The following is a 26,317-nucleotide window of genomic DNA, read 5'->3' on the forward strand; positions in this document are numbered from 1 at the left end:
CTCCACCCCAGACTTGCTCATCCATGTCTTTATGGACCTTGCTTTGTGCACTGGTGCACAGTCATGTTGGAACAGGAAAGGACCATCCCCAAACTGTTCCCACAAAGTTGGGAGCATGAAATAGTCCAAAATGTCTTGGTATGCTGACGCCTTAAAAGTTCCCTTCACTGGAACTAAGGGACCAAGTTCAACCCCTGAAAAACAACCCCACACCATAATCCCCCCTCCAACAAATGATTTGGACCAGTGCACAAATCAAGGTCCATAAAGTCATGGATGAGCGAGTTTGGGGTGGAGGAACTTGATTGGCCTGCCCTCAACCCGATAGAATGCCTTTAGTATGAGTTAGAGTGGAGACTGTGAGCCAGGACTTCTTGTCCAACATCAGTGCTTGACCTCATGAATTCTCTTCTGGAAGAATAGTCAAACATTCCCATAGAATAGACACACTCCTAAACCTTGTGGACGGCTTTCCCAGAAGAGTTGAAGCTGTTATAGCCGCAGAGGGCAGAGCCAACTCAATATTGAACCCTACAGACTAAGACTGGGATTTCATTAAAGTTCATGTAGGTGTAAAGGTAGGCGTCAAAAAATACTTTTGGTATATATATATATATATATATATATATATATATATATATATATATATATATACACACATACACACACATATATACATACACATATATACATATATACCTGTATTAAACAAAATAAATTTATACATCGTTAACATATTCTGCAGTACCGTACAGAGAATGCTTAGGTAGTAACATCAGTCTTTGCACCAGAGGAGCTTACAGTCACATCAGACTCTGTATACCTTACATTTGGTATATTTCACCGGTTTTTAATTCCCAATAAAGAAGCTGACTGCAAAAAATCATGATATATATTCAACGATTTATTAATTTACTTATTTATTATGAAATTAATCAAATTGTCATTGGACAGATACAATAGATACAACAGACAACATACTAGTAAGGACACAGCAATGAACAATACAGAGAGAGATGAGAGTCATAGGGGGTTATTTACGAAAGGAAAATCCACTTTGCACTGCAAGTGCACTTGGAAGTGCAGTCGCTGTAGATCTGAGGGGGAAATGCAAGGAAAATAAAAAACAGCATTGTAGCTTGCACATGATTGGATGATAAAATCAGCAGAGCTTCCCCTCATTTCAGATCTACCCCTTAGATTTAGAGCGACTGCACTTTGAAGTGCACTTTCAGTGCAAAGTGGATTTGCCTTTCGTAAATAACCCCCATTGTCTGATATAAATGAATAGAATATGTTGGGTTCGGTATTTGTGTACAAAGTTGGTGAATTGGAGTTTGTGAATTCTGTGAACTCCCCAAGAGATGAATCCAGAATGGTCTCATCTATAGACAATCCCATTATTCATGGATCACCATTGTCTGGGTTCCTGAATTGTGTGATGTCCTATAGACAGACAAATCGACCTGGGAAGAATTCAGCAAATCATCAATAAAAGTGAGATATCAGTAATAGAACTAAACAGCCTCCATTCAATCAAGCTGTAATGTGATCAGTCAGCACACCTCATCTCATCTATTGAGGCCATATTCCTGATCTCTCTAAAGTGGAAGGATACTTCCATCTCTGACTTGTACCTATAGGCCTATTATAAGGCTTACCTACAGGTAGTGTAAAAATCGAACCTTGCACCGTTTAGGAGATAGTTACTGTGCATGCAGCCAGTGACATCACTGGTGCATGCGCTCTGAAGAAACGGCCACCTGGGCCATTCCTTCAGAGCCCTGTGCCATAAATGGCGGCTCTCATGTGCATGCGCAGGAGTGACGTCATCGCGGCTCCGGCCAATCACAGAGCCAGAGTCCATGAACCCGGAAGCAAGACGAGTGAAGATGGAAGCAGCCACCTGCGATTGCTAGAGGTCACTTCCATCTTCACCCGTCTTGCTTCTGGGTTTGCAGACTCCGCCTCTGTGACTCTCTGATGCTCCATTTTTAGGTATGTTTCACATAATGTGCTAGTATGAGATGCATACTAGCACATTATGACATTACCTTGCAGGTCTGACAAAAAGAAAAAAAAAAAAAAGCTGTTTTACAATCGCTTTAATGACATTATTCATTAGGTCCAATATTTGGATGAGTTTCAATGTCAGAGCATTTCGTCCAATGACACCGGACCTTCAACAAAATTTTGAATCAATTCTGTATTCTTTGTCTTTTCCATTTCCGCCATGACGTCTTCCTATCATGTAAACTGTTAGTGTGTAAAGATCTGTAAAGAAGGAATAGCAGAAATTATCAGGGTGTAATTGTAAATTGTAAGATTATGACTTGTATAGTAAAAATTGAACTCCGGAACATCTCATCATTACAGGGCCCCTTTTCTGAGAATTACACAGACTGGGGTCATCAGATTTTAGGGATCAGAGCTGAATATACCAGAGAAGTGTGATAAGACACATTGGAGTAGAGTTACTATAACTGGGGCACTCAGTATCTGGTGTCATTGTGTATGGTAGCCAATCAGCTTCCAACCTCAGCTTGTTCAATTAGCCGTTGGCAATAAAACCTGGCAGCTGATTGGTCTCTATGCAGAAGGGAGCCTGATTTTGCACCTTTCAGCTTTAGTAAATAAACCCCCAATGTAACCACTCACCTGTACATGAATACTGAGGGGACAGAGATGAGGAATATAATAACATTGTGTAATTGTCAGGAATGATCGATCACCTCGTTGAAGAATATTTTATGTATAAAACAGCCAACACCTTCCTGTTCTAGACGAATAAAATGCATCCTGTAGATGTCTTGTTATCAGATCTTGTGTTGGTCGGGTTCCTTCAGCCCGTTCTATAGAGGAGATCGGAGTGTTGGGTAGAGAGGACACACAGGTTCTCTCCCCACCCTGCACTATCTCACCATGTATAAAAGCATTCAGCATCTCCCTGAGATCTCCAGCCATATCCCTCCTGTGTCTCATTACACTGCTGAGATCTCACTGGGGTCTCATGACACAAGACAATCCAAAAATATCTTTGTGTTTCTTTGTTTAATTAATAAAGGTCTTATTCCTTTTTTTCACTGTTATTGATAAGTGAATAACAAAGAAATGCAATCAATGGGGTACAGGGTAAATCAGGGTCTCAAACGATGTTTTCATAACTAAAACTGCTGTGAAGTGCACCTGTCATGAGAGGAGTATGGTGGATGTGTTCGGAAGGGTTGAGGTCAGGGCTCTGTGCAGGATATTCCAGTTCCTCCACACTAGACATGTGCAATTCGTATCGGTCCGAATACAAATTTTGGATGAATTTTTGGTTATTTGGAGAATCTGATGTATCCGAATCTCTGAATGAAATCGTAACAAAAAGTAACAAATTTCTCTGAAATCCGTTAAAATTTGTTTCGTTTATTCATTTTCCAACTTTTCAGAACAATTATGCCCCGTACACACGATCGAATTGTTGGCCAACAAAACCGTGGACTTTTGTCTGAAGGGTGTTGGCTCAAACTTGTCTTGCATACACACGGTCAGACAAATGTTGGCCAACAACTAGGAACGTGGTGACGTACAAGACGTACTACATGGTTTTTCAGCTTTTTAGCGCCACCCTTTGGGCTCCTTCTGCTAACTTCGTGTTAGTAGAAGTTTGGTGAGTGATGATTCGCGCTTTTCTTTTCGCGCTTTTCATTTTGCGTTTTTCAGTTCGTTTCTGAACGGCCGTTCGTCAACCAGCCATGTTGCGGAATTGGAGGAGATAACGTGTTATTTATTGTTGGCCTCAGAGTTATTGCTTTGACATTATTTTTTGGTTGAATAATAATGATTTGATTTGGTATATTTTCTATATTTTTGGATGCATAGAATGCACTTTTTGGTTAAGTTCTATTGGCAGATAGCATGTCCAATTTTATTTCTTTTTTTAATGCACAATAAAAAAATTGTGTAGAATAATACTTGGCTATGTGTTTTACTTCAAATGACAGTTTGGGAGTCGGAAGTTACATTTCATAAAATACAATGTAAAATTGACAAGGGACACCAACATAGTTGTATCTTTGATCTTAAAAAATGGTGTTGTGGTAATTTGCCCCAAAAAAATAATTAAAGCATAATAATATTATGCTACATATCACTAGAAAAAAAAAGCCTTTGAAAATGTGTTTGCCATAACTCCATCAGTATCACCAGCAAAGCAGCTTCATTATTATCCCATTAAAGAAGAAGAGAATTGTGCGCTGCATTTGGAGATTTCATAATTTGCCACGTCACAAATGTTAATTCTCCATTACGAACACCAGTTTACAAGACAGACCACTTCGTCCTTCCTTCTGAGCATGCATGTTTGTACTTTGAGCTTTTGTCTGACGGACTTGTGCAAACACACTCTGAAAATCCGACAACAGACATTTGTCGGGGTAAAATTTGACAACCTGCTAGCCAACATTTGTTGGCGGAAAGTCCGACAACAATTGTCCGATGGAGCGTACATACGATCCGACTTACCGCCAACAACCTCACATCCAACATTTCCCGTCGGAAAGTCCGAACGTGTGTACGGGGCTTTAGAATTTGGATTGGTCGAAAAACGTTAGACAAATTTGAATTTTGTATGAAGAAATAGCTGGTTGTTAAAGTGATTGTAAAGTATCGTTTTTTTTTTCCTATAAAAATAGCAAACATGTTATACTTACCTGCTCTGTTGCAGTGGATTTGCACAGAGCAGCCCTGGATCCTCCTCTTCTCGGTCCCCTCTTCTGTGATCCTGGCCCCTCCCTCCCGCTCAGTGCCCTCCACAGTAAGCAGCCTGCTATGGGGGCACCTGAGCCGAGTCACAGCTCCCTGTGTCCATTCAGACACGGAGCCCTGACCTGGCCCCGCCCCCCTCTCTCCCCTGATTGGCTAGCTAATTTTGATTGACAGCAGTGGCAGCCAATTGCGCCGATGCTGTGTCTCAGCCAATCAGGAGGGAGAATCTCAGATGGCTCAGACACTCTTGGACATCGCTGGACAGAGAGGGACCTCAGGTAAGTGTTAGGGGGGCTGAGGGGGGCTTCTGCACACAGAAGGCTTTATATCTTAATGCATAGAATGCACTAAGATAAAAAACCTTCTGCCTTTACAACCCCTTCAGTTGTAAAACCGGGAAGCCGGCTGCTCGTGTCCTTAGCCCATGTGCTTACTGGGCACTTAAACCCCCTTCCTGCCCAATTTTCAGCTTTCAGCACTGTCACACTTTGAATGACAATTGCGCAGTCATGCTACAGTTTACCTAAATTACATTTTTAATATTTATTTTCAAACAGATAGAGCTTTCTTTTGGGGGTATCTAAATGCTGCTAGGTTTTTTACTTTTTGCTAAATAAAACAAAAAAGGACTGTTTCATAGTTGTTATAAACTTTTGAAAAACAGGTAATTTTTCTCCTTCACTGATGTGCGCTGATGAGACTGCACTGAAGGGCACTGATAGGTGTCACTGAAGGGCATTGATAGGTGGCACTGATGATCACTGATGGGTGGCACTAGTAGGCACTGGTAGGGGACACTGATAGGCAGCACCGATCTGTGGCACAGATGATACACTGATGGGCATTTATGGGTGGCACTGGGCACTGGTAGGTGGCACAGTGGGCACTGGCAGCTGACATTGGTGGGCACAGAAAATGCAGCTGTGGCTTTCTGTGTGAGGGACCCGATATGTGTTGCTAACATGACTGTGACACTTGCCATTGAGGTAACATTCTGAATGCACCCAATATTCCCTTCTATAGGGGGCGCTTGTTTGGTAATCACACACTGTCTCGCTGAAGTTGTTTTTTCCCCAAAAGGGTTAATAGGCTATTGAGTTTGAGCTGTTCTGTCCAATTAGGGGGCAATCCTGCCTATATAGTTAGGTATATAAAAGACAGTGGCAGTGTGTGTTTTGTGCCCCTGATGATGTAATCATCATCATGTTTGAGGAAACGCGTAGGTAAGAGCCAGAACACGCGCTACGGCCATCTTGCTTTTGGGAAAATTGACCATACACGTGGTTTGAATTGCTTGCAAAACATCTATCCATTGTAAGTGTATTTATACTTATTAAGCATGGCTCTGACATATTCTGCAGTGATATACAAAGAAAACTGAGCCAATTGCATCAGATTCTGAACCAGAGGAGCTTACACTCTAATGTCACAGTCACATACTATTATTATACATTTATATAGCTCTGACATATACAGTCTCTGCACAGAGGAGAACATTTGTGGTGAAGGATAAGGATGATGGAGATGGCACCCTACTTCTTTCTGGCAGATGGAAACCTGATGAGCTTATTTTATGAGAATATGACCTTGGAGTAACCAATGAGATTTGAGTTCTCTGAAGCTGGACCAGTAAGAAGTGATCTCTGGCGGGTTGGATTAGCACACTCTGTAGTTCTGGGTCGCTCTGTATAACAGAATGTTCCTCACCTGATGTTTGGGATGTCTTCCCCAAGCTGTGGGAAGGTCACCTCTGCATAACAGCCAGTTGATCGTAGCGTAGTATTCGGGTTTGTCCAAATGAAATAAAAAGCTGACACCAGAGGAGTCCATGAAATGTTTTGTTTAGCATAACAAATAGCATATTATATTAAGAACAAATACAGTAAAAAAATGGATAAAAACCTTCAGGACACTATCAGTAACCAATACAATGAAAAAAGCCCTGTCCTGCAAAGAACATACATGGCAGGCTATGATGTGCATATCTAAATCACACAATTGTACAGTATGGAAACACAGAAAGATAAACATCAATCAATAAATACAGTAAAACCTTGGTTTGAGAGTGTTTTGCAAGACAAGCAAACTTTTTTTAATACATTTTGAATTGATACACAAGTAGCGTCATGTCACAACTGAGTATAAAAGAGAAGAGAGGCACCTCTAAGTGTAGCAGTATGGTTACATTTAATGAAGGTACAACATTTAGCAACTCACATGGTTGATGATAAAAACAGGCACATCTAAATATGCAGGCGTCCGGGGTAAAGCTGTCCACATAGACCGTCCTCCGCACCACCATTGATGTTGTCCCTTCCACGCTGCACTCCACTAGCGGTTCAAGCCTCGTTTTCAGATTGCTCTACTGCAGGGTAGTCTTCCCGGTCACGATTGCAGACTGACAGCGGTGAGAGCCGGCGGAGCGGGGGATGGTCTATGTGGACAGCTTTACCCCGGATGCCTGCATATTTAGATGTGCCTCTTTTAGGAGTTGCTAAATGTTGTACCTTCAATAAATGTAACCATATTGCTACACTTGGAGGCACCTCTCTTCTCTTTTATTCTTTCTAGCTCCTGCTGGATTTTGCTTCTAATCCCCTTGTGGAGGCTTCCATTTGTGGATGGACATTTTATGGTTACACAACCTATCACATTGCTATATTCTTTTTATATGGACTATAAACTGAAGGACTTATGAATAAATGGTTGTGGAACAAATCATTTGAGTTTCCATTATTTCTTATGGGGAAATACGCTTTGATATACAAGTGCTTTGGATTACAAGCATGTTTCCGGAACGAATTATACTCGCAGTCTATGGTTTTACTGTATTTAATTAGTGGGAAAGAATAATATAGTCATATTTTGTCAGTTATCAGATAACATATACGTTAAAGCTAACCTCCAGACTCAGCACAAGACAAGTTCACTTTTGTCTACTCCCATTGTAGAGGCCCAACTTCTTGATAACGTTGATGTGAAGAAATGCGTTGAATGGGACCAGAAGTGACGTCATCAAGCAGCATACACCCGGAATTAGTGCTTAGTACACCCGGAAGGACTGGGAGACCTGCCACCGATAGGGGTATGCATTCTGCACAGTTGGTGCATAGAAGATATTATTGCAGACTGTGGTGATGTTATGTTATTTGTGGCCAATACCCCTCGGTGCAAGGTACAGAACCAAACAATGTGAGTAGAAAGAGGGGAAGTGTTTGTGATCGTAATAAAGTTTTAAATGATTTCACACTATATTGATTCCCCTTGCTTTTCTATGTTATGCCGTGTACACACGAGCAGAATGTCCGTCAGAAAAAGTCCGATGGTAGCTTTTCATCGTATATTCCGAACGTGTGTATGCCCCATCTGCCTTTTTCCTTCGAAAATTCAGATGGACTTAGATAGTGAACATGTTCTAAATTTTTCCGAAGGAACTAATTCCTATCGGGAAAACCGTTCCTCTGTATGCTGTTCCGACGGACCAAAAACGACGCATGCTCTGAAGCAAGTACGAGATGGCAGCTATTGGCTACTGGCTATTGAACTTCCTTTTTCTAGTCCCGTCGTGTTGTACATCACCGCGTTCTGGACGGTCAGACTTTGGTGTGACCATGTGTAGGCAAGACAGCTTGAGTGGAATTCCGTCGGAAAAACTTTCAGAGTTTATTCCGATGGCAAAACCGGTCGTGTGTACAGGGCATAACACCGGAATAACACATGTAAAAGGGATACTGACTAACATTATAGAAAGGAACAGAATTCCTTGGTGGAAACTGGTGAGTTTTCCAGCTTGAAAAAGCTAGTGGAGCACTGAAGCACTTTTCTGAAGCACATCTTGTGTTGTTTTGGACAGCAGTTTGTTGGCACGGCATGCTGACACTTGTTTGGAGGACTGTAGAATTGAACTTTTTAATTATTACGGATCATTTTTTTATAGCAATATTTTTAGTTTGCCTTCTCTATTTAGCACTCTCTTTAAAGTGATACTAAAGTCTTATTTATTTATTTTTTTTCATTAAAAATAACAAACATGTTATACTTACGTCCTCTGTGCAGTTGTTTTTGCAAAGGGCAGATCGTATCCTCCTCTTCTCAGGTCCCTCATCGGTGCTCCTGGCCCCTCCCTCCTGCTGAGCGCCCCCCACAGCAAGCAGCTTGCTATGGGGGCACCCGAGCCGAGCCGCAGCTCCCTGTGTCCATTCAGGCCTGCCCCCTGCCCCTTTTCTCTCCTCATTGGCTCACTGACTTTGATTGACAACAGTGGGAGTCACTGACGCCGCGCTGCTGTCTCAGCCAATGGGGAGGGGAATCCCCAGACAGCTGAGTCTCTCGTGCAACATTACTGGGTCTAGATGGACCTCAAGTAAGTATTAGGGGGCTGAGGGGGGCTACTGCACACAGAAGGCTTTTTATCCTAATGCATAGGATTCATTAAGATAAATGCAGCACAAGACAAGCTCACCATTGGGTGACCTGATTGTATTTTGGTATACTTTTTTATATTTTGTAAATTACTACATCCAGCAAACATGCCAGCACACTCTATTCTCTGGATTTGATTGGGAAGATTTGTGAATTCAATAACTAGGACAGTTCCAGATCATGAATGTACTAAGTCAGCATCAGAATAGGGAATCATGGCTACAAATTGCAAATCTATTAAAACAGTTAAAAAAAAAAAGTCAATTGAAAAAGCTCCATTTCTCACCTTGAAGATTAAACTCATTATAAAATTCATACATTGAATGCAGCGTGATACCTGAAACACAAGAAAAGCATGCATGTTGACATTTAAAGCATAACTCTAGCTTTTAAAACCAACTCCATCCCCCTACACATCTTGAGCTTTCCCTACACCCTGTCTATATACGTACACACACATCCGTACACACAAATTTTAGTATAAGGACATCACAGATTATTCTTTTTTACTTCTGGGGGGGGGGGGTTCTTTGAATTTTTTGCAAAATAAAAAAGAAAATGTTACATCATACTCATAGAAAAAACACATGTATCCAAAAACATGAAGTGCAAACAAGATGCCCAAGGTAGCAATACAAAAAGGAAGACTGTAAGTTAAACATGAAAATATACTTCGTACGTGAATAAAAATCTTGTTGTATTGTAGAGGTCATACATATAAGTCATCTATACAATGAGCATGCTATTGTTAGGAAGCCCTTGGCTTAGGGTGTAGAGACTGGAAGGGGAGCCCCGTCCTCTGATTGATCCCATGGTTCCCATATTTTATTAAATTGTGGGATGATGTTGTGCACCGTGGCCGTAAGATATTCCATTCTTCTAATGTCAGCTATGAGTTGGAGGAATCTAGACCACGGGGGGGAGGACTATTGGACAGCCAACACAAGGAAACAACTCTCTCCGACGGAAAAAGTCCGATGGAGCCCACACACGATCGGAATTTCTGACAACACAATCCGATCGCACTTTTTCCGTCCGAAAATCTGACCGTGTGTACAGGGCATAATAGTAAAAGTCATTGGGGCAGTACATTTATTTCTAAGAAAAGGGTCAACGCGTTAGGGTTGTGACCATACCAGGGAATTTGGATGGACCGGATACCAAACCCCTTTCTCAATGTCTGACCAATGGTTGGGGGCCTGCATGCTAGACCAAGAGACAATTGCCGTTAAGTGGGAAGCATAGTAATATTTAATAATATCCGGTGCACCCATACCCCCTCCTTGATTGTAGTTCTTACTGTTTTCTAATGTAGGCTGCATGATGACACAACCCCAGGAAAGGATCCATGACAGCCTTGGCCTAGAGCAGGGTTCTCCAAACTACGGCCCTCCAGCTGTTGCGGAACAACACGCCCCGTTAGGCATTGTAAAACTGACATTCACAGACATGACTAGGCATGGTGGGAATTGTAGTTCCTGAACAACTGGAGGGCCATAATTGGGAGAACCCTGGCCTAGAGGAATGGGCTGGCTGATGTTGGCTATCATTAAATCAGAACAGAGTTTATGTGTAAGTTTGTAAGATTTTTAATTTCCCCCCCGACAGGGCATGTTATAAGTAAAAAGCCAGAACATGACAGGAGGCCTTCAGATCAAACGGAGAGCAATTTCAACTCACCCAATAAGCGATACCTTGATTGCTTGATCCTGTTACAAACAAAAACAAATTCGAATCAGTATAGCTTCTTATGTCTTCTCTGTTATGCTTCAGAGGTTGTGTATATGAGGGGACAATGTTTCACACTTGGTGGCTATGCCCTACAGTGAAAAACCTTTGGAATCGAGTTAATGCTCATATCTATTCCCTCTCTGGTATTGATTTTACACAAATCCCCAAAACAAGCATTACTTTGCAGTCAATTGGAGAAGGTCCCTAAACACTCAAGAAGATTGATAACTTTTATCTTTGTAGCAGCTAAAATTATTATAGCCAAATCCTGGAAAACAACAACGATATCTTTTGACATCCTAAAAACAAAATTATCCTGGTTAATGGTCAATAAACATCTCTCAGCTATATTGAGTGACAAGATTCCATTATTTGAGAAATCCTGGAACCCATGGATTAAATATCAAACTGATAATTCTAGAGTTATTCCCTCTTGAGAATTACTTAACAATTGGCACAGTCGGTACGCATTGCTTTGATATCTTCAATCTTCTTCCTTTCTTATCTTTTTCTATCTACTCTTACCTTTATATGATTTAAATTAAATATATAAATTTTGGTTATCTAAGGTCTCTGTTAGACCCAATGTGATATTTCTCTATGATAACATAGGTTGGACTTGATGGACTTGTGTCTTTTTTCAACCTCACCTACTATGTTACTATGTAACAAGATGATAAAGGTATCCTCTTTTATTTGATAAAAATACATAATACTTATTAGAATCCTTGTCTGTTAGATGTGTCAATACTGTTGATATCTATTGATCTATTAGATCGACACTATATTTTTTGTTCTTATACATATACAGATTACAATTTAGTTGCGGAATTGACATGCACCTGTTCTTTTCTGAATTAACAATATATTTGTGAATGTTACGGTTTGTAATTTCCTTACTACACTATATGAAATTCATTATTTGTACATCTTTTCTTTGAAAACCCTTATTTGTATTGTATATAGAATCAGTATTCCAGTATCAGTATTATAAATCCTTATTCCACAGCCACATGCACATCCGGAACCTCTGGTTTATAGTGCCCCATATTATAAAGTCCTTAATCCCAAACTGTATGCAGCAGTTTTTGGCTTTGTGACCATCATCAGGGCAGTGTATGGAAGTTCTATGGAGCAGAGCTTGTTACCCAAAAAGACAGAATTACCATACAGGTTATGGTGAGAAGGGAATAAATCAAACAGAAAGCCATCCAACCAATATGAGTTAGTACAGTAAATACTTCTTAGAACAGAAGGCATTCACATGTCTCATTCCCTTGCATATCCCTCATTTCAGGAAAATCAGCAAAGCCTGCCTTTCTGAAAAGAGGGTTACTCCTCGTAAAGGAGAAGTAGTGTCAAAGTTCCTTTGGCCCCATTTCTCCTGTGGGTCACATAAGTGCACTCCGTTCTGCACTCCTGTGACCCATATTCAGCCAACAGCAGGTTAAGTCTGCTGTCAGCTGACATTACTCAGCCAGTCCAGGCTCTGGAGAGATCCCGACTTTTATATCAGGTTCCACCCAGATGCCTGGACTGACACCTGTCTTAGCCTCTCAGCGCACCACTGAGAGCCTCAGCCAGCCCCTCCTGCCCCTCCAGAGCCAATCACTCCAGTGAGTACTGGAGAGGAAGAGGTGACTGAGAACTGAGTGATCAGCAGTCTTTGATTGCTCAGTTCTTGGTTTTAGAGGTAGCATAGGAGAGATGCTGCAACCACCTAGCTAAGTACAATATGTAGGTTTGTTTTCTTGAATTCCATTTTTTTTCCAGCAAAACACTGCTGCTCCTGGATGCACCGTTTGTGGGGGGGGGGGGTTCTGCCTCTAAATGCCCCTGTCACTAAACTTCTATGTGTGCATGGAAACATAGGCTACCATGGTGGGGCATTTAGAGGCAGAAAAAAAAGAGAACTCCAGGCACCTCTAGTAACATTTTGCTCACTTTTAATGAACTGCCTTTTTTCAATGTAGGGTTGAAACACACAAAAATTCTCTAAGGTCCAGTGTGCATGAGGCCTTAGAGAATTTCTATGTGTTCCAACCCTACATCGTAAAAAAATGCAGCAGGGTACTGTGAAAAAAGGCAGTTCATGAAGAGTGAGCAAAATGTTACTGTTGCATTCAAATCTACCTCATACTTAAAGAAATAAAAAAAGGAAAGTAAAGAAAATGATAATAAAAAATCAAAAAGATGTTAATTGATTAAGAGCTACAAATTATTTACTTGCTGATAGATATTAGACACTAAAAGGACAGTTTGGTTTAACAAAGCTCAATGACCAAAGACAAGGGAGGCCAAACAAAGAAGAGTGTACTTCAACACTTGTAGACCCTGGGATATCTATCTAGCACTGGACTTGTGGATATGACCTACAGTATAACCCGGTATAGACACAGAAAGCTTTGGATACTATTTTCATAGACACAAATGGAGCCAATATTTCTAGAACTGAGATTTACCTTTGCAGATGGTGATTGGCTGTGCCATTTTGTCTATAGCTGATATTATTTTCATTATCTTCTCTCTTGTCTCTTTTTTAGAAGTTTTCTCTTTCTCTTTGCTGAAGAGAATGAGGTCTCGAGCCTTTCCCAGGATGAGAGGCTGGCTGTTGAGTATCATCTCCTTGTCTTCTTGAGTGATGGAGTCCAGGTCATCGGCCACTACAAGCACATTCTCTTTACCTGCAAGAAGCCAACAGGCAACTCACTATTAAAGATCGCATGACTACCTGAGAACATCCTTAAAGCTAACGATAGATCAATAGGTTCTGACATTTCTCACCTCTTTTTAAAAAAGCCAGTTACTTGTCCCCTATGCTAAACTATTGGATCCTGTGCATTTAGGCTCCCTGCCCCAGAGCAAGAATGCAGATGAGGGTGTGAGAGAAGAGTGAGAGCTAAAGTATAGATATAGTGAATGGTTTAGAAAATATTTTATAAAAACCCACTCTATATAGGTAGCAGCACTTAAATAAGCCTGCATACTATGCTTAAATTAAAATATCAACAAAAAGAAGTGTGCTCACCGCTTGAATAAATCATATATACATACATAAACATCATAAAAAATAAAATATATGTATACAATTCATTAAAATTTTGTCTATATGCTACGTAGGGGCTATAGTGACATTGGTAAGCCGTGTTGGCATAGGGTGTTATCTATACATGCTGCATAGGTATTTTCCCTCAACCTTTTGTTTTTCTGTTAAGTAGGAGACCACACTATGCTATCTATATACAGTACATCCTAGCAACCTACCTAGGAGAGTACTACAAGAAGAATCCTCAGACACTATAGACTAGGAATGCTTAACTTAATCCTGGGTCTCTTATCCTTGCTTTAGTAGATAATGGACCCCCTGTTTAACGCCTCTTCAGCTCCTGGTTGGAGCATCTTCCGTTGTCATCCTTGGGGATCAGTCCTTTGGACCAATTGACCATAATGTGAGTATGAGATGCCTCATAGAGGCCACATGCTTCTATTCTAACTTCAACCATCACTGAATGTTATATCTTACCGATACTTACTATTTTCTAGATATCTTGCACATACATCAACTCCTGAGGAAGCGTTCAGAACTCGCGAAGCGCGTCGAGTACAAAGATGAATATGTAGATCATGTATCTCGAGTATTGTAACAAACATGTCTACGGCCGTAAGCTATATGCTTCATGATGTTTTTATGCTCATCTATGATTATGTTTTTGGAATTTCAATAAATTCTTACTAATTCATTCTACTCAATTGTTACCTATGATCAACTCATTTAAAGTCCCATGGGCTAATGTTTTCTTGCATTATATGAACTTAGGGATGGAGTTGTATCATATTTAGAGGCAGTATCCAGACTGCTCTTTTTTCCCTGTTTATCAAGGCCCCTTTTCCCTTCCTCTCTTCCTTTTTCCTCATGGTTCCTCTCCTGGGGGAGGGGGAGTTTTTTTTTGGCTGTGGATTGAAGCACCTGCCACATGCTTGATATGTCTATATGGAAAATACCTCTAGTTCCTGAAGAAGCTTAATGAGGAAATGCGATGAACTGAACGTTCTCACTATTGGCGGTATATATCAATAAAAGATAGCCATCTTCTGGTTGTTATTTTTTTTTTTTTTAAATTTGATGTGGTGCGGTTTTGATAACTTTTTAATCTAAATGTTTTATGTGAATGACGCAGTCATTGTACGTTAAACTATCTCAGCACTGGAAACTGAAAAATGGCCCAGTAATGAAGGAACACTGCAGGCTGGGGCTCAAGTAGTTAAACAAACATCAGAATGTACACAAGAGCACCTTTAATTCTATTTCTTGTGATTAAACGACTCTTTGAGCTCTTTACCACAAGAAATATTTAAGCCTTGATCAAGGGAGAGTGTTCTGAAATTCATTAGACATTTTAGTGATCATATAATGAATCATTAAACTCCTGAATCATTCACCATTCTCTCTAATGTTCATTGTAAAGTAGAATTCTATGCAATACCCAACTACTCTTGAAAATGCGCTCCCCCCCGCCAACAGCTATTCTGACTAACCCTTGTAAGAAAGGTCTGTATACTTACCTATTTTTATGCCACTCTGGTCTGGTTTCATGATCTGGCTCCCCTGTGTCAGTCAGTGCCATCTGCAAGAAGAGAGGAGGGTGTTCCAACAACTGATTAACCATAGGAGCCTATGGGTGATGTCACCACTCCCAGTCATTACCAACCATTGTCAAGCACTCCCTCCTCTCCCCTGCAGCTGGCTCTGGCTGACACAAGGGAGTAGGGATGAGCTTTGAGTTCGCGTCGAACGTAAGATCGACTCGAACATCGGCCGTTCGACCGTTCGAATTACAAACATTATGGGCCATTCGCGCCAGAATTGAGTGGCGCGTCACGGCCCATAGTGCATTGCTGGCTGATGATTGACCAAGCATGCACTATGACCCGCATGCTTTGGCCAATCACAGCGCGATAAGAACAGAGAGCCATAATTGGCCAAAGGCAGGGTGGCTTTGGCCAATTATGCCTCAGGGGATTTAGTACACGCCTCACACTATATAAGGCCACCTGGAAGTCAGCCTTGTGTAGTGTGCTCCGGCGTGCTGAGAGATAGAGAGAGAGACAGTGTCATTTCATTTGAGTTAGATAGAGCAGGCGAGTCAGTTAGCTGCAGTCAGTGTATTTAGTATATACATGCATCTAAGGTGTTGTGTGTGTGTGTGTATATATATAACACACACACACACACACACACACACACACACACACACACACACACACACACTGTATTCAGTTTAGCTAGATCCGTTCCTGTTATTCTCTTCCTAATATAGTTACAGGCAGGCAGCTGCAGTATTTTCAGTCAGTGTACTGTATCCTGTGCACAGTGTGCAACTAAAGCTAACTGCAGACAATTGCTGGTGTTCTCTTACTAATAATACCACAGGCAGGCAGTTGATTCAGCTAGCTGCAGTATATTAGTGTACTGTATACTGGGCACAGTGTGCAGCTAAAGCTCACTACAGACAATTCCTGTTGTTTTCTTCCTAATACTACAGGCAGGCAGGCTATTCAGCTAGCTGCAGTATAATCAGTATATATATATATATATATATATATATATATATATATATACACTGTACACCCCAGCTTTGTGCAGCTACATCTCACTGCAAGCCATTCCTTGTGTACCTATTCCAATACATCAACGACAGTATGTCTGGAAGGCCAACAAGGAGAGGCAGACAGTCACAGGCCAATAAAAGAGGGCAAGCAGGCTCTGTGTCTAGAGGCAACAGTGCTGGTTGTGGACACGGTGCATCCACATCACCTTTTGCTCGGCAGCTGGCTGTGTTGAGCCACAACATGCCAAAGAGTTGGTAGAGTGGATGACCAAGCCGTCCTCATCCTCTGTCACCCAGGCCACCTTGGCTGCCAATGCAGGTGTCAAGGTGGCCTATTCCTTGTACTCAAGGTCATAATCAGTTACTAGCCTAGCCCCACCGGAGGAGTCCCCCGAACTGTTCGACCACAGTGTTGGGTACATGCTGCAGGAGGATGCGCAGCATTTTGAAGGCTCCAATGATGGTACCCAGCTTGAGGAAGGCAGTAACGTGAGCCCAGAGAGAGGGGTTGCCTAAGAAGGACAACAAAATGGCAGTCATGTTCCCCCAGCTGCAACATACTGCCAGGTTTGCTCCAGTGATGAGGAAGGAGGGGATGATGGGCTCACTGACTCTATATGGGTGCCTGATTGGAGAGAGGAGGCAGAGGAGGAGGCACATCTCCAATGAGGCACCGCAGGGGTTCCACAAGTGCAGGGCACTGGTGACTCCGCGCGTTATTCCAAAAGTTCTTTGGTGTGGGCTTTTTTTGAGACATGTGCAGCAGATCGCACCATTGCTACTTGCAACATATGTCTGAAGCGTATCAAGCATAGACTAGACAGCAAGCGTTATAAAAAAGAAAAAAGAACAAAGGGCAGGACTTTGAATGAGGCACACGGAAGCAAGTACAAAAATTGGGCAAGAAACAGATTTAATATATTCTAAATGGTAACACAATGACATATTGTTGTTGCACAGAGTCAACATAAATACTTTGTATTTCATCAAAATAAACATTCCAACATGGACTTGTTTGCAAATACATGATAAGTTAAATATCTAAAAAAGCACAATGATATAAAATATGTGACATACAGAGGTATCAGTTGTAAGGGGTATGAGAAAAAAAAAAAAAAAAAAAAAAAGCACAGATAAAGATGGAACATCCATACATGATTATTGGTTAGGTACACCTATCGGTAGTTGTAAGCTCTACGCGTTTCGGGACCTTTTAGCCACTCATCAGGAGCAAAATCTCAAGGGTCACCTATGAATATGAAAAAACAGCCATGTTTTGAAAAAGTTCAAGAAAGAGGGTGGGCAAATGTAAAATATGCCCCCAACATATGTACACTTAACCCACCAACTTACATACATATCTGTGCAATGGTGGCACGGCCTGGGAGGAGGTGGCTGCGAATCATGTCGTCCTTAGTGACCCAGATGACTCCGGACCGAATGCCTCAGCAAACCTATGCTGCATGGCCTCCCTGATCCTTAAAAAGCCTGCGGAAGGATCCTCATATTCGTGGTATCAAGGAGAGGCATCATTACTGGCTGGCAACCCTCCTTGATCCACGTTACAAGGCTAAAGTTGTGGACCTTATCTTGCCGTCGCAGAGGGAGCAGAGGATGAAACATCTTCGGGAGGCCTTGCAGAAAGGTTTGTGCAACACGTTTCCAGAGCCTGGGAGGTTACAATTTCCTGGTCCTCCTGGACAACGTGTTGCTGAGGCTTCGGTCAATCACAGAAGGAGTGGTGGAGAAGGTGGCCGTCTGACCGATGCGTTCAATTTTTTAGTCCGCAGCCCCAAGGTATGATCGGTTCCAGCAACCATCGCCAGCATCTGATTCACATGGTGCAGGAATACCTAGGGGCAAGATCAGACTTGGACACCTTTCCCACCGAAAATCCTCTGGGTTACTGGGTCTTGAGGATGGATCACTGGCCAGAGCTTGCACAGTATGCAATTGAGCTACTGGCCTGTCCTGCATCCAGCGTTCTTTCGGAACGCACATTCAGTGTTGCTGGAGGCTTTGTAACCAATTACAGGGTGTGCCTGTCCACGGAATCAGTCGATCGGCTGACCTTCATAAAAATGAATCAGTCTTGGATCACCAGGTACCAAGCACCTGATGCTGATGTAATCGAATATTTTTTTTTTAAATGTGAGATCCCTTCAAGACTGCCTATGCTGATGCTGAGTGATTATCCTCTTCCTCCTCAATGTTCATGCTGATAGCTTGTAAGAACGTTTTTGGTTCTGGGTGCCGCCACCAATGGCTAAAGCCCAATTTTTCTGCCCCTGTTGAACAGGGGCATGTAATTACAATTTTTGATGCAATACTTTGCAGCAGGGCTCATTCCTGCGCTCCAACTAGAGTATCTGTGTGGGGTTGCAGTGTTGTGGCACCAGTGCCTAAGGCCCAATTTTTCTGCCCCTGTTCAACAGGGGTGTGTAATTACAATTCTTGATCTAATATTTCACAGCAGGACCCGTTCCTGCACCCACCAAGAGTAACTGTGAGGGCTTACAGTGTTGTGGCAACACCAACACCTAAGGCCCAAATTTCTGCAGAGTATATAGGGCAGACCCCTACTTTCAAACATGCAACTTACAAACGACTCCTACTTGCAAACGGAAGGAGACAACAGGAAGTGAGAGGAAATCTACCCCTAGGAAGGGAAATTCTCTCCTGTAAGAGTTCCTAGTTTAGTGTCACTAAAACCCCCAAATTTTCCAAATCCAATTGTCATTGGGACAGAAAGTGAGGTGAAAACTTCTGAAGAGGTGCACAGACAGAAAAACAAATGTCACAGGGGTGATAACCCTTCCCTATGTTTTACAAAAAGCTTTAAAATAGATGTTTTGGCTACGCTACACGTAAAAAATGCACCAGTTCAAAATTACAAGCAGGTTCTACTTAAGAACAAACCTACAGTTCCTGTCTTGTTTTCACCTCCTGTATACTGCTGTTCAGAGTATATAGGGCCTGGGGGCCCCACGCCTTTACATTTTTTTATTTGTGTGCGGGTTTCCCCTTAATATCCATATCCATATCCATGTTCCAAACACGAGTAAAACATGCCACTTTACAGGCATACTATAGACACCCCCCAGGCACGATATTTAAAAGAATATTTCACTTATATTTTTGCACTTTAACCACTTCCATACCGAGCCTATTCTGGCACTTCTCTCCTACATGTAAAAATCATAATTTTTTATGCTAGAAAATTACTCAGAACCCCCAAACATTATATTTTTAGCAGACACCCTAGGGAATAAAATGGCGGTCATTGCAACTTTTTATCTAGCACGGTATTTGCGCAATCATTTTTCAAACGCCTTTTTTTGGGAAAAAAAACAGTTTCATTAATTAAAAAATAACAAAACAGTAAAGTTAGCCCAATTTCTTTGTATACTGTGAAAGATGATGTTACGCCGAGTAAATAGATACCTAACATGTCACGCTTTAAAATTGCGCACACTCATGGAATAGCGCCAAACTTCGGTACTTAAAATTCTCCATAGGCGACGCTTTGAAAATTTTTACAGGTTACCAGTTTAGAGTTACAGAGGAGGTCTAGTGCTAGAATTATTGCACACTCTCTAACAAACACCAAACACGGCAATACCTCACATGTGTGGTTTGAATGGTGTTTACATATGTGGGCGGGGCCTACAGGGACAGGGGCAGTTAAAATTTTTTTTTTTTAATTTTACTTAATGTTTTTTACTTTTACACTTTTTGTTACATTTTTTTAATCACTTTTATTCCTATTACAAGGAATGTAATAGGAATCTATTGTGACAGGCCCTCTTTATGGAGAGATGCAGGGTCAATAAGACCCCACATCTCTCCTCCAGGCTGGAAAGCATGAAATCGGAAAAAAAAATCACAGATCTCATGCTGACAGCTGCGATGGCGGCTTTGTTTATTTCCAGGAACCTGGGTGTGATGTCATAACATCGCGTCCGGGCCTCCGACGGTCATAGAGAGGACTGGTGACCATCTGGTCACTGGAAATCTCTATGGTAGTCATCCGGCAGTGGACGATTCTTTCTCCGGGCCCCCAATGAGACGGAAGAGCCCAGAGAAGCACCGAATGGCGGCGGGAGGGGGGGGCGACGTCCCCTCCCATTGCCTATAAGAACGATCATTTTTGCATTGATACATGTACCCTGGGACAGGACCCGGTTCCCCAAAACCTATTAAGGACAATAACTTGCATATTAGCCTTTAAAATTCGCACTTTTGATTTCTCACGTTCGGGTCCCATAGACTTTAACGGGGTTCGAAAGTTTGCGCGAACTTTCGGTCCGTTCGAATGTTCTGATGTGAACTGAACTGGGGGGGGGGTGTTCAGCTCATCCCTACAAGGGAGGTCACATGACTGGACTGGAGTGGCCTGAATATAGATAAGTATACTGATTCCCCCTTAAACAGGTTAGTTATAATTGGAGGAAGCATTTCAGAGAGACAGTTAGGTTTTGCATGGAATTCTACTTGAAATTTTTATATTGTATGTTTTTCAGCAACTTCCTGAGTACCCAAATGAAAAGGAGTCTTATTCTACATGAGCAGCTTCACCAGAGTCAGTGAGCTTCATTTTACTAAAAGAATACCTTTTGAAGCCCTAGTTCCTTTTGAATATTTACCTTTTGGAGTGTTAAACAGCCAATGGGTAGCTTTACCTCCAGGAATCCACCCAAAATAGAGGAATACAAGTGCTTGGGTCTTACCTAGTTTTTCGGAAAGATGTTCGAGTTCCTTGTCATAGATGGAATCCGTCACATCTGTGATGTTGAGTCTCCCTCGGCTCTTGGAATGGTATAAAATGCCAAAGTCACATCGGGACACCTCCTCTTTAAATCTGGGCCATCCATCATTTGTTATGGTGGTTGTCCGGACTTTTCTAACCAGTAAATCCTGGAACCCAAGGGCCTCGAAGAGGAAATGGTAAGAAACCTCGCCTTCCCGGGAAAATATACCGACAACTCTTTTCGAACTAATTGTCATCATCGAAACCCTACCCAGCACTGCTGATACCATTCGTATCCATAAGTCCCAGAGTATAAAAACTGTAATACTGGGTTGCCTCGTGATCTGGGAAATGAGATAAAAGACAACCATGGTAAGAGAACTCAATGTGAAATAAGAAACAAAAATCATGATAGACTTCATCCTGTGTGTCAGTAGCATCAACACAAAATGTGCACTTATAAGGAATTTGCATAGCAATTTCCCAGTACAAAAAGCATGTACATTTGTTCTTTGTGATCGATTGAGGCAAAAACAAATGTTGTTAGGTTATTTCCTATGCTCGGCAATTTATTTATTTTTTATTGATTTAAAATGGAATACCACATTAGGCCACTAGAAGGTGAAGCACAGTAGGAATTTCCTAAGATACTTAGCTTTGTCTCATGAGTGTCAAACTCAATTACATTGCGGGCTGCATCAACATTATGGTTGCCCACAAAGGGCTGTAAGACTAGAAGCCCAGAGCACCCCACCTCCCCTTACATCAGATGTCAAGAGTCACCCCCACCATTAGAAGTCAACAGTCCCTCACCCTCCCTCACAGTGCACCCCCTTTTACCTTGTGCTGCTGCCAGGAAGAAGCTGAGGATGGAGCTAAAAATCAGAAAGTGCAGGGTCTGCAGGAGGACAGGAGATCCATAAAGAATTGAATGAGCACGTTTGGGATGGAGGAAATTAACTGGCATTGAAAAGAGTGTCCTGACCTCAGCCTGATAGAACACCTTTGGGATGAATTAGAGTGGAGACTGCCAATCAGGCCTTCTCGTCCAACATCAGTGCATGACCTCACAAGAATGGTCAAACATTCCCATAGACACACTCCTAAACCTTGTGGACGGCCTTCCCAGAAGAGTTGAAGCTGTTATAGTGGCAAAGGGTGGGCAAACTCAGTATTGAACCCTACGGACTAAGACTGGGGTGCCATTAAAGCTCATGTGTGTGTAAAGGCAGGCGTCCCAATACTTATGGTAATATAGTGTATTTTGGGTTTATACAATAGGTTTTATTTTGATCCGTTATGTCTGTTTTATAGCCCTGAAGGGGGGAGTTTTGTTGGCCCCCAATAAATAACACAAGACTGCAAACCTCAACCTAATTCCTCAAAGACAGCCCTACAGACCAAATTGTCTCCATTCTTCACCTTGGATAAAGAACTCCAGATTACAGTGAAGAAGAACGACATCTGAAAGACAAAAAGAGAAACATATAAAACAAAAGATGTTCAAACTGTTCTAGCAGATACGTTCTTCAGATCTTCGAAAGCCACAATCTGATAGAAATGTGAGACTAAAATCATGTTCTATAGGAGTAGCAGATGACCCCCACCTCCCTCAGGGAAGATTTTCTCTAGATGTTCTGTCTCTGATCTGCTGGTGGAGATCAGGCTGTCACACCAATTATTACAATGTAGGAGCCTCGGGGCCAAAATAGAGACCACATCTGATTTTTTTTTTTTTTATATATGAGATATGATGAGAACTCTGTACAGATTCATCCCAAGGACCTCAACCATAAGTTTAGATTACAGATGGTCACATTTCTTGACATAGGGGGCTTCAAATGTGGCCCCTGACATCACCACAGGGCCGCACATAATATTCAGTGGATGTAATTCTATAAAGAACTGTCAGAGACTGCAGACATAGTACAGGAGACGGTCAGAGACTGCAGACATAGTACAGGAGATGGTCAGAGACTGCAGACATAGTATAGGAGATGGTCAGAGACTGCAGACATAGTATAGGAGATGGTCAGAGACTGCAGACATGATACAGGAAATAGTCAGAGACTGCGGACATGATGCAAGAGACAGTCAGAGACTGCAGACAAGAGATGGTCAGAGACTGCAGACATATTAAAGGAGATGGTCAGAGACTGCAGAGATAGTGTAGGAGATGGTCAGAGACTGCAGACATGATACAGGAAATAATCAGAGACTGCGGACATGATGCAAGAGACAGTCAGAGACTGCAGACAAGAGATGGTCAGAGACTGCAGACATATTAAAGGAGATGGTCAGAGACTGCAGACATATTAAAGGAGATGGCCAGAGACTGCAGACATAATACAGGAGATGATCAGAGACTACAGACATAATACAGGAGATGATCAGAGACTGCAGACATAGTACAGGAGATGGTCAGAGACTGCAGACATAGTACAGGAGATGGTCAGAGACTGCAGACATAGTACAGGAGATGGTCAGGGACTGCAGACATAGTACAGGAGATGGTCATAGACTGCAGACATAGTACAGGAGATGGTCAGAGACTGCAGACATAATACAGGAGATGGTCAGAGACTGCAGACATGATACAGGAAATAGTCAGAGACTGCGGACATGATACAGGAAATAGTCAGAGACTGCGGACATGGTACAAGAGACGGTCAGAGACTGCAGACAAGAGATGGTCAGAGACTGCAGACATATTAAAGGAGATGGTCAGAGACTGCAGACATTACATGAGACGGTCAGACTGGGACTTCTGGGACTTGTGGTGCTCCCCTGAGACATGTGTGATACTGAAGTGGCAACGAGGGTCAGTTTATGTGGCCCTAGTTATGTGTGTAGTAAGACTGATCTAGAATTTCAGCTAAGAATAATTTTCCTTACATTTCATGTTGCGACTACTTGTGACAGGCTGTGGTTAGACACTGAACTCCCCCCCTCCCATCACAGAAACCTATTATGTTCGTCTTCCTGTGTAAAAGCTTGCTTGCTGATTAACAAGACAGATAAGGAAACTGCAAAGGCAAAACCTGCAAACTTTTGCAAGAGTACAGAGTATAAGCCTTGCTAAATTGCTTTACAAAAGAAGAATAGGTTGGCTGTTTTTAAAAGGTTAAATGTTTGTATAACGGAAATGTACCGCCTGTTCGCTTGTGACGCAATATCCTGAAATTATATGTACACTGTGTAAGCTGTAATTGACAAACTTGGCATGCAGACGAGAGTCGGGTCAGGTGTCCACTGCTTTTGGCCAAAGTGGAATAAACCCCCTTTAAACGAGTCCTGTGTCCAGCAAAGTCATTTACCGATATTCTGCCTGCTACTTCAATACTGGTGGAGCTCCTGGGACCACACTAGCCCCAGCAAAGATCAGCACAAGTTCCGGTGTCCAGATAGGTAATAAAGGACTACAAGTCCCAGCACTCCTGAGCTCTGAGGTTGTTGATTTTACCATGTTTATGAAGAGTCGCTCTGCCTGTATGCGTTGTCCTCCGGGGGGGGTGTTGAGGTGGAGCTCAGCGTCTGTCTGTCCTCGGCACAGTGTCAGCTCAGACTGGGGCAAAATGATCAGAGAAAAGTGAAAGTGAAAGCAGTCATCCTCCTCCCCCTCTTCCTGTTCCAGCATGTCAGTACAAAGTTCTCGGAGAAGTCACATGACTGGTACATACAACGACTTGATGATAATCGCTGCCTTTTGAAACAAATAGATTTCAAGGGTCACTCCACCTGAAAGTGATTGTTGTACCCATCCTTCTCCTTCACTTGCAGGGGTCACCTCTGTGCAGGATCTAGGGTTGCCACCTCATCCCTTTAAACCCAAACACATCTTAATTACACAGGTTATGTGGCTGATTAAGGTGGTGATTAAACTCACTCGATGCCTTATCTGCATTAAACTAGCCTCAGAACCTGTGTAATTTATATGTGTTCGTGTTTAAAGGGATGAGGTGGCAACTCTAGCAGGAACTCCCAGCCTCAGCCCAGGAGACTCCACTGATCACTGAAATCTCATGTATGGGGGACTCTCACTTTCAGCTCCCATCACTCCCATCTCTAGTGTGAGAGTGTGGGCTGCCATCGCTGCCCTAGGGCTGGAAATGCCAGATACCTGGCTGCGTTTAGTTTCAGCATTTGTTCAGTCACTGACCTACAACAAGTGTGCAGTAAGTGAAATCCGAGCTCCAGATACATGATGAGGATGACAACCAACTCCAGATCAACGATCCCAGAAGAGTTGAATGTGAAAAAAAGAAGCCCAAAGGCTAATGCAGCGTACACACGGTCAGACTTTTTGACCGGACCTGTCCGACAGACGCCGACGGACCAAATCTGATGGACAATCCGATCATGTGTGGGCTTCACCGGACCTTCAGCTGACTTTTCCAGTCTAAAATCTGATGGGCTTTAGATTTGGAACTTGCTTCAAATCTTTACGTCGTAACTCCGCCGGACACAGAAATCCGCTCGTCTGTGTGCTAGTCCGACGGACAAAAACCGACGCTAGGGCAGCTATTGGCTACTGGCTATCAACTTCCTCATTTTAGTCCGGTGTACGTCATCACGTACGAATCCGTCGGACTTTGGTGTGATCGTGTGTAGGCAAATCCGGTCGTTAGAAAGTCTGTTGAAAGGCCGCCAAAAGTCCATCAAAAGTCTGTGGAAAGTCTGCCGGACGGGCTGTCGTACTTTTGTAGCTGAAAAGTCTGACCGTGTGTACGCGGCATTACACGTAAAAAAAGGTTTTTGTGCTATATATGAAATATAGCGAATAGACCAAGCTGCCAGCACTAAAAAGTCTAATACAAGAACTCAAAACAAAATAAAAATTATATATATATATATATATATATATATATATATATATATATATATAATGTATATATATATACAGTATATATATATATATATATATATATATATATATATATATATATATATTGAGTTCTTGTATTAGACTTTATATATATATATACAAAGTAGGGATGTACCAATACCATTTTTTTTACCATGAGTACAAGTACTTATACTTTTTTTTAGTACT

General features: G+C 42.1%; 1 protein-coding gene across 1 annotated transcript; it reads right to left on the reverse strand.

Moving 5' to 3' along the window:
• Positions 1 to 883: 883 nt before the first annotated feature.
• LOC141148221 (uncharacterized) lies at positions 884 to 24,901 on the reverse strand. The gene is made up of 8 exons (XM_073635464.1): positions 24,728 to 24,901; positions 22,687 to 22,728; positions 21,245 to 21,608; positions 13,368 to 13,589; positions 10,855 to 10,883; positions 9,461 to 9,511; positions 6,460 to 6,562; positions 884 to 2,274 (listed from the first exon to the last, which is right to left on the reverse strand). The coding sequence occupies exons 1-7, from the start codon at positions 24,899 to 24,901 to the stop codon at positions 6,497 to 6,499; spliced, it is 948 nt and encodes a 315-aa protein (XP_073491565.1). The 3' UTR covers positions 884 to 2,274; positions 6,460 to 6,496.
• Positions 24,902 to 26,317: the final 1,416 nt, after the last annotated feature.

The sequence above is a fragment of the Aquarana catesbeiana genome, linkage group LG06 (genome assembly GCF_042186555.1).
Source record: "Aquarana catesbeiana isolate 2022-GZ linkage group LG06, ASM4218655v1, whole genome shotgun sequence".
Taxonomy (NCBI): domain Eukaryota; kingdom Metazoa; phylum Chordata; class Amphibia; order Anura; family Ranidae; genus Aquarana; species Aquarana catesbeiana.